Below are 13,598 nucleotides of genomic sequence, written 5' to 3' on the forward strand. Positions count from 1 at the left end.
TTTATAGTCAGATCCCACCCCTGAGTGTCCTGCCTGCTTATTGGTCATGTCCTGTTCTCTGTGTCCATTAGCTGCTTGTCTGTATATCATTATGTGTCTGTCTGTATATCGTGACATCTCCCCTTTTTTATATGTTTGGATGACATATGTGAACGTATTTCCAAGAATAGGCCAATATTAACATATATACATGCAGTGGATGTGAACATATGTACATGTGTGTCTAATGCGAGAACACAGAACATAGCAACAGAACAAACGTCCATAAGTCCAGTCTCTGTGGCTTGCGTCTGCTCCTGATCGACCGCCGGAGAGGTGGCGGAGGGGACGACGGTGCCTTGATGGGCGGGATGGAAGCCTGACTGGTGGCCTCGTGGTTCGAGGTATCAGGAGGTGGCAAAACACCAGAAGGAAATGGAGAAGAATGTGGTTGTGGGCAGGCAACTTTGCGCAGTGCCCGTCTGTTTCGTCGCACAACAGAACCATCAGCCAGACGCACAACATATGAGCGGGGGGCAGCCTGTCGAACAACGGCAGCTGGAGCTGACCAGCCTCCATCAGGGGTCTTGGCCCGAACAGTGTCTGCCGGGGATAACACGGGCAAATCGGTGGCATGAGCACCACAGCCCTGTTTTTGCCGGTGAGGTGATCCAGGTCGGGCAGGTGTACGGCTGGAAGTGTCGTCCGCAGGTCCCTGTTCATCAGGAGTTGAGCCGGCGACATGCCAGTGGACAGTGGGGTTGCCCTGTACACAAGCAGCGCGAGGTGAATGTCCGAAGCAGAGTCCGCGGCCTTGCCGATGAGCCGTTTCACAATGTGCACCCCTTTCTCAACCTTCCCGTTGGACTGCGGATAGCGCGGGCTGGAAGGACGTGTTTGAACTGATACGACTTGGCGAACAGAGACCACTCTTGGCTGCTGAAGCACGGGCCATTGTCACTCGTGACAGTGAGTGGGATACCATGCCTGGAGAACGTCTCCTTACAGGCCTTGATGACGGTTCGGGATGTGAGGTCTGAGAGCTTCACGACTTCAGGGTAATTGGAAAAGTAATCAATGATTAACACGTAGTCACGACCATTCGCACGAAAGAGGTCGATGGCAACCTTGGACCACGGGGAGGTCTCGATTTCAAGCTGCTGAAGTGTCTCCTTGCTCTGCGCTGGCTGGAAGCGTCGACAGGTCGCACAGTTAAGGACCATGGGCGGGATTCTGCGAAAACCGGCGGGGCAGCAACTCCGGCGGGAAGGAGCGGCGTGAACCACTCTGGCGTCGGGCCGCCCCGAACGTGCGGAATCCTCCGTGGTTTGCCCCGCGCCCGCTGGCGAGGAAGGGGCTTGGCGTCACGCCGGCCGGCGCAAGTTGGCGCTTGCGCGGGAGCGCCAGCGTGTGCTGGCGTCATCCCAGTCCGTGCTCAGGGGGTTCATCTCCGCGCCGGCCATCGCGGACTGTTACAGCGGCCGACGCGGAGGAATAGAGCGCCCCCACGGCACAGGCCCGCCCGCGGATCGGTGGGCCCCGATCGTGGGCCAGGTCACCATGGGGGCACCTCCCGGGGCCAGATCCCGGAGGCCGCCCGCGGAGCCAGGTCCCGCCGGTAAGTACCTGTTGTAATTTACGCCGGTGGGACCGGCCAAAAACGGGCGGGCACTCGCGGGCCGGAGAATCGCCGGGGGGGGGGGGGGGCACTGCCAACGGCCCCCGACCGGCGCGATTCCCGCCCCCGCCAGACCCCGGCGGCTTCAGCAGCCGGCAGGGGGAGTCGGAGAATCCCGCCCCATGTTCGCGATGTCCTGGCTGATCCCGGGACAGTAGACAGCCTGCCTGGCTCTGCACCTGCACCTCCCGACACCCAGGTGGCCCTCGTGGATTTGCCGGAGCACCAAGCTCTGGAGACTGAGTGGATTAACAATCCGGTCCAGTTTGAGGAGGATACCATCAACCACCGTCAGGTCGTCCTTCACATTGGAAAATTGAGGGCACTGCCCTTTTTGCCAGCCATTGGCGAGGTGGTGCACGACACGCTGCAAGAGGGGGTCTTTGGCTGTCTCCTCACGGAAACGAATCACCTTCTCATCAGACGCCGGGAGGGTGCTAGCACACAGCTGCACCTGTGACTCAACCTGTGACTCAATTTGCCGGATGACGTTCAGTGGTTCACTAGGCTCGGCGATGGGGCGGGACAGTGTATCGGCAATGATGAGCTCCTTGCCAGGCATGTAGACCAGGTCAAAGTCATACCTTCTGAGTGTGAGGAGGATGAGGCGTCATGTCGTTAAGGCCCTTGTGGATAATGTGGACCAGGGGCCTGTGATCCGTCTCGACTGAATGTCGGCAGGCCGTAGACATAGTCGTGAAACTTGAGAATGCCAGTGAGGAGGCCCAGGCATTTCTTCTCGATTTGCGCATACCTTGTTTCGGTGGGCGTCATTGCCCTTGATGCGGATGCAGCCGGTGCCCAGGATGAAGTGTCATCGCGTTGCAGCAGGACCGCACCGATGCCATCCTGGCTCGCATCTGTCGAGACTTTCCTTTCCCTGTCTGGGCTGAAAAATGCCAATACGGGTGCAGTGGTGAGCTTGGCTTTCAGCTCCAACCACTCTGCCTGATGGGCCGCCTTCCACTCGAAGGCAGTGGACTTCTTCACTGGGTTTCGTAGGGCCGTGGTGTGTGAGGCCAGGCTTGGGATGAACTTGCCCAGAAAATTGACCACGCCCAGGAAGCGCAACACCACCTTCTTGTCTTCCGGGACCTTCATGGCTGCGATGGCCTTGACCTTGTCTGTGCCCGGGCGCATGCCCTGCTGAGAGATCTGGTCTCCTAGGAACTTGAGTGTCGCCATGCCAAAGCAACATTTGGCCCTGTTCAGCTTCAGGCCATTGGCGTGGACACGGCGGAATACCTGCTGGAGACGGGAAACATGCACCTCAGGGGTCGTGGACCGTATGATGACGTCGTGCACGTACACACGAACCCCTTCAATGCCCTCCATCATCTGCTCCATGATGCGGTGGAAGATCTCCGATGCCGAGACAATGCCGAACGGCATACGGTTATCGCAGTACCTGCCAAACGGTGTGTTGAAGGTGCAGAGCCTTCTGTTGGACTCATCCAGCTGGATTTGCCAAAACCCATGTGACGCATCTAACTTTGTGAGAAACCTTGCATGTGCCATCTCACTGGTGAGTTCCTCCCGCTTCGGGGTGGGGTAGTGTTCACGCATTATATTCTGGTTGAGATCCTTGGGATCAATGCAGATGCGCAGGTCTCCAGAGGGTTTTTTAACCACCACCATCGAGCTGACACAGTCAGTCGGTTCGGTTACCCTGGACATGATCCCCTGCTGCTGCAGCTCCTTGAGCTGTGCCTTCAGGCGCTCCTTCAGCGGAGCTGGGACCCAGCGTGGTGCATGGACCACTGGCTTGGCATCAGGTCACAGTAGGGTCTTGCACTGATATGGCAAAGTGCCCATCCCGTCAAACACATCTGGATACTGAGCGAGGATGTCGTCAATGCCACTTGAAGATCCACGTTGGAGGATGTCGTTGAATAAACGCGCTGCACCAGGTTTAGCTTTTTGCAGGCATGCGCGCCCAGTAGGGATGCCCTGTCCGGCTTGACAATTTCAAGCCTTAGCCGTGCATGGGTGCTCCGGTTGGAGACGAGTAGATGGCAAGATCCCAGTGCCGTGATGGCATTACCGTTATAGTCCAGGAGCCTCCAGGCTGCTGGAAGGACCTTGGGTGGCTTCTTGATGCGTTTGAAGTCTGCCTGTGAGAGGAGGTTGGCAGAAGCACCTGTGTCCAGCTTGAACTGGATGGAGCAGCGGGTGACCTGCATCACCGCACGCCATTCGTCCTCCGAATCCACAGCGAGGATGGGCTGAATGCGAGATGAGTTAGGTGTGTCATGTTCACGTGTGGTAATGATGCCCACTCGGTAGGCGGAGTCCAGGCAGCCGTCCTCTGGATCCGTTGTGCTGCCAGGATCAGAATCCTGTAATCGTCGTTGTACAGTCTGAACGCGCCTGCGTTGGAATTGGGAGCGATGGCCCCTGACTGGTGGTGCAGACCTGCACAAGGCTACATAGTGTCCAGGCTTCCCGCAGTTTAAACATCGCCTGCCTCTGGCAGGGCAGTGCCCCTTTAAGTGGGCGTTGCCACAGTCCGGGCACGGCATGACGTCGGCGTCGCGACGCGGTGTACGTCCTCGCACATGCGCAGTGCGGGTGTCGGCCGCTCCGTTATCCCGTTCGCGTCGCGCATGCGTGGGGCTCCGGGAAAAGCGCGCGAGATGGCCGCTGTCTTCAATGCTGAGGCGCTGCATCGGGGCGATGGCCTGCACACTCTCTGCCTCGCGGGAGGCAGGTTTCTCATTTTCAGCCGATTTGTATTGGGAATACCGATTTTTTGCGTGCTCATGCACTGTGCATGTTTCAATTGCGACTGGCTGGGTCATATGCTTGATTTTTAAAAGCTGCTCTCTCAGAGGATCAGAGTGAACTCCAAACACAATTTGGTCTCTGATCATGGAGTCAGCAATATCACCAAAGTTGCAGGACAGCACTAGCAGGCGGAGGCTAGTTAAGAAGGCATTGAAAGATTCATCTTTACCTCGAAGGCGTTGTTTGAATATATAGCGCTCGAAGATTTCATTGGTGTCCACTTCACAGTGACTGTCGAACTTGTCCAGGATGGTCTGAAACTTTGTCTTGTCCTGGCCTTCGGTGAAGTTAAACGAGTTGAAGAGTTCGATGCCTTGATCCCCCGCTGTTGAGAGGAGAAGCGCGATCTTCCTTGTATCCGACGCACCCTCGAGGTCTGAGGCTTCGATGTACAACAGAAACTTTTGCTTGAATGTCCGCCGGTTGGCCCTGAGATTGCCGGAGGTCCTGAGCTGGTGAGGAGCCTGAATCGTCTCCATGGTGTCGGGATACATCCGCTGGTCGTCACGGAACGGACTGAGGTAAGCCACCTTAAATTAGTAGTCTCCCGGTATCATGTCGTGTTAGGTACACTGGTCTAACACTGGCTGCAACAGGGTGCAGCTTAGATCAGAAAGATACTCCAGATCTTGAAGTTAGTTCAATCAGGTTTATTGAACTAATAGCACAGTTAGCACAGTTCTCTGTGAGTTCGACTCTCTGCTAACTAAGTGTGGTTACTCTGTCTGACTGAACCAGACGAGCTCTTAGCCACGTGGTGGAGGTGTGAGATTGTAACAACACACTTGACTGACTCTCTAGATGTTCATCAGTGGAAAGAGGCGGAGTGTGAGTGTCTCGTGTCTTTTATAGTCAGATCCCACCCCTGAGTGTCCTGCCTGCTTATTGGTCATGACCTGTTCTCTGTGTCCATTAGCTGTCTGCCTGTATATTATGTGTGTGTGTGTCTGCTTATCATGACAAGAAGGAGAGAAAGAGAGAGACAGAGAGGAGAGAATGAGAGAGAGAGAGAAGGCGGGAGAGGAGAGATTAACGAGAGAGAGGAGAGCGAGGTGAAAGAGAGAGAGAGACAGAGAGAGAGACAGAGAGAGAGAGCGAGAGAGAGACAATGAGAGGGAGAGACAGAGAGAGAGACAGAGACAATGAGAGTGAGAGACAGAGAGAGAGACAGAGAATGAGAGACACAGAGAGCGAGAGACAGAGAGAGAGACAGACAGAGAGAGGGAGAGACAGAGAGAGAGACAGGATGGAAAGAGAGAGACAGAGGCGAGAAGGAGAGAGAGAGAGAGAGAGAGAGAAGGCAAGAGAGGAGAGGTTAAAGAGAGAGAGGAGAGGGAGGTGGAAGAGAGGGAGGACAAAGAGAGCCAAGAGAGAGACAGAGCGAGTGAGAGACAAGGACAGATAGAGAGAGGCAGAGGCCGAGAGAGAGACAGAGAGAGTGAGAGACAGAGACAGAGAGACAGAGAGAGAGAGATAGAGAGAGAGAGAGAGAGAGAGACAGAGACAGAGAGAGAGAGAGATTGAGAGTGAGAGACAGAGAGAGAGATTGAGAGAAAGAGAGACAGAGACAGAGAGAGAGAGAGAGATTGAGAGACAGAGAGAGAGAGAGATTGAGAGACAGAGACAGAGAGAAAGAGGGAGAGAGAAAGAGAGAGAGAGCGACAGGGAGAAAGAGGGAGAGAGAGAGTGAAAGAGAGAGAGAGAGAGAGAGAGAATCCCAGAGGGTCCCAGTCACACTCACCTGGGGGGCTCCATAGATGTAAAGGACAAGGGGCTCATTCTCCGGAATGATGCACCAACTCTTCTGCCAACCCTTCCCCCCTTTCTCCGTGTAGTACAGGTAACTGCAAATCACACTGTTCTCAGCCACGATCGATGCCTGTTTCTGTAAGAGAGTGGCAGAGGATTGGTCACTGCATTTTAAATCATCATTATTTCGATCATTTGACAGAAACCTTTGGATCCTCACTGTCTTCACGTGATGTCCCGGAGGACTGGAGAATAGCCAATGTTGTTCCTCTGTTTAAGAAGGGTAGCAAGGATAATGCAGGGAACTACAGGCCGGTCATACTTACGTCAGTGGTAGGGAAATTACTGGAGAGAATTCTTCGAGACAGGATCTATTCCCATTTGGAAGCAAGGGGTCGTATTAGCAAATGGCAGCACGGTTTTGTGAAGGGGAAGTCGTGTCTCACTAACTTAATAGAGTTTTTCGAGAGGTCACAAAGATGATTGATACAGGTAGGGCAGTGGATGTTGTCTATATGGACTTCAGTAAGGCCTTTGACAAGGTCCCTCATGGTAGACTGGTACAAAAGGTGAAGTCACACGGGATCAGGGGTGAGCTGGCAAGGTGGATACAGAACTGGTTAGGTCATAGAAGGCAGAGAGTAGCAATGGAAGGATGCTTTTCTAATTGGAGGGCTGTGACCAGTGGTGTTCCACAGGGATCAGTGCTGGGGCCTTTGCTGTTTGCTGTTTGTAGTATATAAAAATGATTTGGAGGAAAATGTAACTGGTCTGATTAGTAAGTTTGCAGACGACACAAAGGTTGGTGGAATTGCGGATAGCGATGAGGACTGTCAGAGGATCAAGCTGGATTTAGATTGTTTGGAGACTTGGGCGGAGAGATGGCAGATGGAGTTTAATCCGGACAAATGTGAGGTAATGCATTTTGGAAGGTCTAATGCAGGTAGGGAATATACAGTGAATGGTAAAACCCTCAAGAGTATTGACAGTCAGAGAGATCTAGGTGTACAGGTCCACAGGTCACTGAAAGTGGCAACACAGGTGGAGAAGGTAGTCAAGAAGGCCTACGGCATGCTTGCCTTCATTGGCCGGGGCATTGAGTATAAGAATTGGCAAGTCATGTTGCAGCTGTACAGATCCTTAGTTAGGCCACATAGTGTTCAATTCTGGTCACCACACTACCAGAAGGATGTGGAGGCTTTAGATAGGGTGCAGAAGAGATTTACCAGGATGTTGCCTGGTATGGAGGGCATTAACTAAGAGGAGAGGTTGAATAAACTCGGTTTGTTCTCACTGGAACGACGGAGGTTGAGGGGTGACCTGTTGAGGTCTACAAAATTATGAGGGGCAGAGAGCACGGTTCAATTCCCGTTCCAGCCTCCCCGAACAGGCGCTGGAATGTGGCGACTAGGGGCTTTTCACAGTAACTTCATTGAAGCCTACTTGTGACAATAAGCGATTTTCATTTTCATTCATTTCATTTTCAGAGTGGATAGTCAGAGACTTTTTCCCAGGGTAGAGGGGTCAATTACTAGGGGGCATAGGTTTAAGGTGCGAGGGGCAAGGTTTAGAGTAGATGTACGAGGCAAGTTTTTTTACACAGAAGGTAGTGGGTGCCTGGAACTCGCTGCCGGAGGAGGTGGTGGAAGCAGGGACGATAGTGACGTTTAAGGGGCATCTTGACAAATATATGAATAGGATGGGAATAGAGGGATACGGACCCAGGAAGTGTAGAAGATTTTAGTTTAGTCGGGCAGCATGGTCGGCACGGGCTTGAAGGGCCGAAGGGCCTGTTCCTGTGCTGTACATTTCTTTGTTCTTTGTTCGAGCCGATGGACCTCGTTCCCGAAAGCGCGTTCCACGTGGAATTGTGAACCTGGCGTGATGGCCACTGAGAGAGAGGGCGTATAGACAGCGTCCAACACCGCCATACTCCGCCAACAGGCGTGCCACTGGCCAAGAGGCTTCTGCCGGGGCTGGGGGTGGGGGGTGGGGGTGTATTGTTTAAATGCGGCTGCAGCTTGTCAGCCCTGCGAGTGTCCATCACCGACCCGACGATTCCCGCAGTTTTCCATGGCGTTGGGGGATATTCCACACAGCGTCACTGGTAACAGAATTGGTGCAGGTGCAGCGCCGATTTTCCCGTGGCAGAAGCCCGCGGATTCTCCATTGGCGTCAACACTTAGTCACAGAAACGGATTGTTTTGGTGTGGTTCAGGATCGCAGTACACACACGAACGCACACACGCGTGCACACACACACACACACAATGCACACATACACGCACAGTCACACCACACACCGTTTCAGACACGCGCATGCACAGTCACACACGTACACATACACACGCAGTCACACCACACACAGTTTGACACACACAGAGTCACACATACACAGTCACACCACACAGTCACACCAGTTTCACACACATACACAGTCACACCAGTTTCACACACATGCACAGTCACACACACACACACACACAGATGCGCACACATACACACAGTTCCACACACATGTACATTCACACATGTACACACAGATGCGCACACATACACACACAATCACACACACACAGGCACACACCACACACAGTAAAACATCACACACACAGACACACACCACACACAGTCACACACCATACACTTTCACACACACACGCACATTCACACATGTAGACATAGGCAGTCACACACGTGCAGTCCCACACACGCAGTCACATAACATACACAGTCACATAACATGCAGTCACATAACACACACAGTCACACATCACACAATCACATCACGCACACAGTCACACACCACACACACAGTCACACAACACACACTCAGTCACATACACACTCTCTTGTGTGCACACACTCTCGCGCACAAAGTCAGTTGCACACACACTTAGTCGCACATGCACACTCTCAAACACTCATTTGCTTACATACATATGGAAACATTTTCTCTGCCGCGACCTCAATGAAACCCACTTCACTATTTTAAACACCTTGATGGGGACAGTGTAGAGGGAGCTTTACTCTGTATCTAACCCCGTGCTGTACCTGTCCTGGGAGTGTTTGATGGGGACAGTGTAGAGGGAGCTTTACACTGTATCTAACCCAGTGCTGTACCTGTCCTGGGAGTGTTTGATGTGGACAGTGTAGAGGGTGCTTTACTCTGTATCTAACCCCGTGCTGTACCTGTCCTGGGAGTGTTTGATGGGGACAGTGTAGAGGGAGCTTTACTCTGTATCTAAACCCGTGCTGTCCCTGTCCTGGGAGTGTTTGATGGGGACAGTGTAGAGGGAGCTTTACTCTGTATCTAACCCCGTGCTGTACCTGTCCTGGGAGTGTTTGATGGGGACAGTGTAGAGGGAGCTTTACTCTGTATCTAACCCCGTGCTGTACCTGTCCTGGGAGTGTTTGATGCGGACAGTGTAGAGGGAGCTTTACTCTGTATCTAATCCCATGCTGTACCTGTCCTGGGAGTGTTTGATGCGGACAGTGAAGAGGGAGCTTTACTCTGTATCTAATCCCATGCTGTACCTGTCCTGGGAGTGTTTGATGGGGACCGTGTAGAGGGAGCTTTACTCTGTATCTAACCCCGTGCTGTACCTGTCCTGGGAGTGTTTGATGCGGACAGTGTAGAGGGAGCTTTGCTCTGTATCTAACCCCGTGCTGTACCTGTGCTGGGAGTGTTTGATGGGGACAGTGTAGAGGAAGCTTTACTCTGTATCTAACCCCGTGCTGTTCCTGTCCTGGGAGTGCTTGATGGGGACAGTGTAGAGGGAGCTTTACTCTGTATCTAACCCTGTGCTGTACCTGTCCTGGGAGTGTTTGATGTGGACAGTGTAGAGGGAGCTTTACTCTGTATCTAACCCCGTGCTGTACCTGTCCTGGGAGTGTTTGATGGGGACAGTATAGAGGGAGCTTTACTCTGTATATAACCCCGTGCTGTACCTGTACCTGGTGTTTGGGGTTGAGTTTCCCCCCCAAAAAAAAAATCCAATTAATTATGTAAATTAATTAACTAGTTAAGCGAATTTGGTGCTCATCTTGAGGTGCAGAGAAGCAGACCTGCGAGGGAGTCTCGGGAGCAATTACATCACAGCCAGCAGGTAAGTGATTGGCTTGTGACTGATAAGTGATTTATCTCTCTTTGACTTTCTCTTAGCTGTGTAGTGTAGTTCAAATTTAACTTCAGGTTTAAGTCATGGCAGGAGAGCTCAGACCCGTGTCATGCTCCTCTTGTGAGATGTGGCAAGTCAGGGACCCTTCATCTTCAAGAAGTGTGTCCAACTGCAGCTCCTGTTAGACCGCTTGACGGCTCTGGAGCTGCGGATGGACTCACTTTGGAGCATCCGCGATGCTGAGGAAGTTGTGGAAAGCACATTCAGTGAGTTGGTCACACCGCAGATTAAAGTTACTGAGGCAGATAGGGAAAGGGTGACCAACAGACAGAGGAAGAGTAGGAAGGCAGTGCAGGGATCCCCTGCGGTCATCTCCCTCCAAAACAGATTTACCGTTTTGGAAACTGTTGGGGGAGATGGCTCCCCAGGGGAAGGTGGCAGCAGCCAGGTTCATGGCACCGTGGCTGGCTCTGCTGCACAGAAGGGCGGGAAAAAGAGTGGCAGAGCTCTCGTGATAGGGGATTCAATTGTAAGGGGAATAGACAGGCGCTTCTGCGGACGCAAACGAGAATCCAGGATGGTATGTTGCCTCCCTGGTGCAAGGGTCAAGGATGTCTCGGAGCGGCTGCAGGGCATTCTGGGGGTGGAGGGTGAACAGCCAGCTGTCGTGGTGCATATAGGCACCAACGATATAGATAAAAATGGGATGAGGTCCTACAAGCTGAATTCAGTGAGTTAGTTAAACTAAAAAGTAGGACCTCAAAGGTAGTAATCTCAGGATTGCTACCAGTGCCACGTGATAGTCAGAGTAGGAATGACAGGATAGCTAGGATGAATACGTGGCTTGAGAGATGGTGCAAGAGGGAGGGTTTCAAATTCCTGGGACATTGGGACCGGTTCTGGGGGAGGTGGGACCTGTACAAATCGGACGGTCTGCATCTGGGTGGGACCGGAACCAATGTTCTCGGGGGTGTGTTTGCTACTGCAGTTGGGGAGGGTTTAAACTAATGTGGCAGGGGGATGGGAACCGATGTAGGAAGTCAGTGGGGACAAAAACAAAAGGCAGGAAGGGAGAGTGTGTAAAGCATGACCAGAGAAAGCAGGGCAGAGAGCAAGGAAAGTCTACATTAAACTGCATTTATTTCAATGCAAGGGGCCTGACGGGCAAAGCGGATGAACTCAGGGCATGGACGGGCACATGGGACTGGGATATTATAGCTATGACTGAAACATGGCTAAGGGAGGGGCAGGACTGGCAGCTCAATGTTTCGGGGTACAGATGCTATAGAGAGGATAGAACAGGATGTAAGAGAAGAGGGGGAGTGGCGTTTTTGATTAGGGAGAACATCACGGCAGTACTTAGAGGGGATATATCCGAGGGTTCGCCCACTGAGTCTATATGGGTGGAACTGAAAAATAAGAAGGGAGAGATCACCTTGATAGGACTGTACTACAGGCCCCCAAATAGTCAGCGGGAAATTGAGGAGCAAATATGTAAGGAGATTACAGATAGCTGCAAGAATAATAGGGTGGTAGTAGTAGGGGACTTTAACTTTCCCAACATTGACTGGGACAGCCATAGCATTAGGGGCTTGGATGGAGGGAAATTTGTTGAGTGTATTCAGGAGGAATTTCTCATTCAGTATGTGGCGTACCTGTCCTGGGAGTGTTTGATGGGGACAGTGTAGAGGAAGCTTTACTCGGTATCTAATCCCATGCTGTACCTGTCCTGGGAGTGTTTGATGCGGACAGTGAAGAGGGAGCTTTACTCTGTATCTAACCCCGTGCTGTACCTGTCCTGGGAGTGTTAGGTGGGGATAGTGTAGAGGGAGCTTTAATCTGTATTTAACCCCGTGCTGTACCTGTCCTGGGAGTGTTTGATGGGAACAGTGTTGAGGGAGCTTTACTCTGTATCTAACCCCGTGCTGTACCTGACCTGGGAGTGTTTGATGGGGACAGTGTAGAGGGAGCTTTACTCTGGATCTAACCCCGTGCTGTACCTGTCCTGGGAGTGTTAGGTGGGGACAGTGTAGAGGGAGCTTTAATCTGTATTTACCCTGTGCTGTACCTGTCCTGGGAGAGTTTGATGCAACAGTGTTAAGGGAGCTTTACTCTGTATCTAACCCCGTGCTGCACCTGTCCTGGGAGTGTTTGATGGGGACAGTGTAGAGGGAGCTTTACTCTGTATCTAACCCCGTGCTGCACCTGTCCTGGGAGTGTTTGATGGGGACAGTGTAGAGGGAGCTTTACTCTGTATCTAACTCCGTGCTGTACCTGTCCTGGGAGTGTTTGATGGGGACAGTGTAGAGGGAGCTTTACTCTGTATCTAACCCCGTGCTGTGCCTATCCTGGGAGTGTTTGATGGGGACAGTGTAGAGGGAGCTTTACTCTGAATCTCACCCCGTGCTGTACCTGTCCTGGGAGTGTTTGATGGGGACAGTGTAGAGGGAGATTTACTCTGTATCTAACCCCGTGCTGTACCTGTCCTGGGAGTGTTTGATGGGGACAGTGTACAGGGAGCTTTACTCTGTATCTGACCCCGTGCTGTACCTGTCCTGGGAGTGTTTGATGGGGGCAGTGGAGAGGGAGCTTTACTCTGTATCTAACCCCGTGCTGTACCTGTCCTGGGAGTGTTTGATGGGGACAGTGTAGAGGGAGCTTTACTCTGTATATAACGCTGTGCTGTTCCTGACCTGGGAGTGTTTGATGGGGACAGTGTAGAGGGAGCTTTACTCTGTATCTAACCCCGTGCTGTACCTGTCCTGGGAGTGTTTGATGAGGACGGTGTAGAGGGAGCTTTACTCTGTATCTAACCCCGTGCTGTACCTGTCCTGGGAGTGTTTGATGGGGACAGTGTGGAGGGAGCTTTACTCTCTATCTAACTCCGTGCTGTACCTGTCCTGGGAGTGTTTGATGGGGACAGTGTAGAGGGAGCTTTACTCTGTATATAACGCTGTGCTGTTCCTGACCTGGGAGTGTTTGATGGGGACAGTGTAGAGGGAGCTTTACTCTGTATCTAACCCCGTGCTGTACTTGTCCTGGGAGTGTTTGATGTGGACAGTGTAGAGGGAGCTTTACTCTGCATCTAACCCCGTGCTGTACCTGTCCTGGGAGAGTTTGATGAGGACAGTGTAGAGGGTGCTTTATTCTGTATTGAACCCCGTGCTGTACCTGTCCTGGGAGTGTTTGATGGGGACAGTGTAGAGGGAGCTTTACTCTGTATCTAACCCCGTGCTGTACCTGTCCTGGGAGTGTTTGATGGGGACAGTGTAGAGGGAGCTTTA

General features: G+C 52.4%; 1 protein-coding gene across 1 annotated transcript in view; it reads right to left on the reverse strand.

The window, feature by feature from the left end:
- Nucleotides 1–13,598, reverse strand: part of fgd1 (FYVE, RhoGEF and PH domain containing 1) — a 138,216-nt gene that overhangs the window by 9,688 nt on the left and 114,930 nt on the right. Inside the window, exon 17 of the mRNA XM_072489010.1 lies at nucleotides 6,186–6,329. Coding sequence (XP_072345111.1) covers nucleotides 6,186–6,329 — 144 coding nt within the window. The remainder of the gene's footprint in view (nucleotides 1–6,185; nucleotides 6,330–13,598) is intronic.

This window comes from Scyliorhinus torazame, chromosome 22, assembly GCF_047496885.1.
Source record: "Scyliorhinus torazame isolate Kashiwa2021f chromosome 22, sScyTor2.1, whole genome shotgun sequence".
In the NCBI taxonomy this organism is placed as follows: Eukaryota; Metazoa; Chordata; class Chondrichthyes; order Carcharhiniformes; family Scyliorhinidae; genus Scyliorhinus; species Scyliorhinus torazame.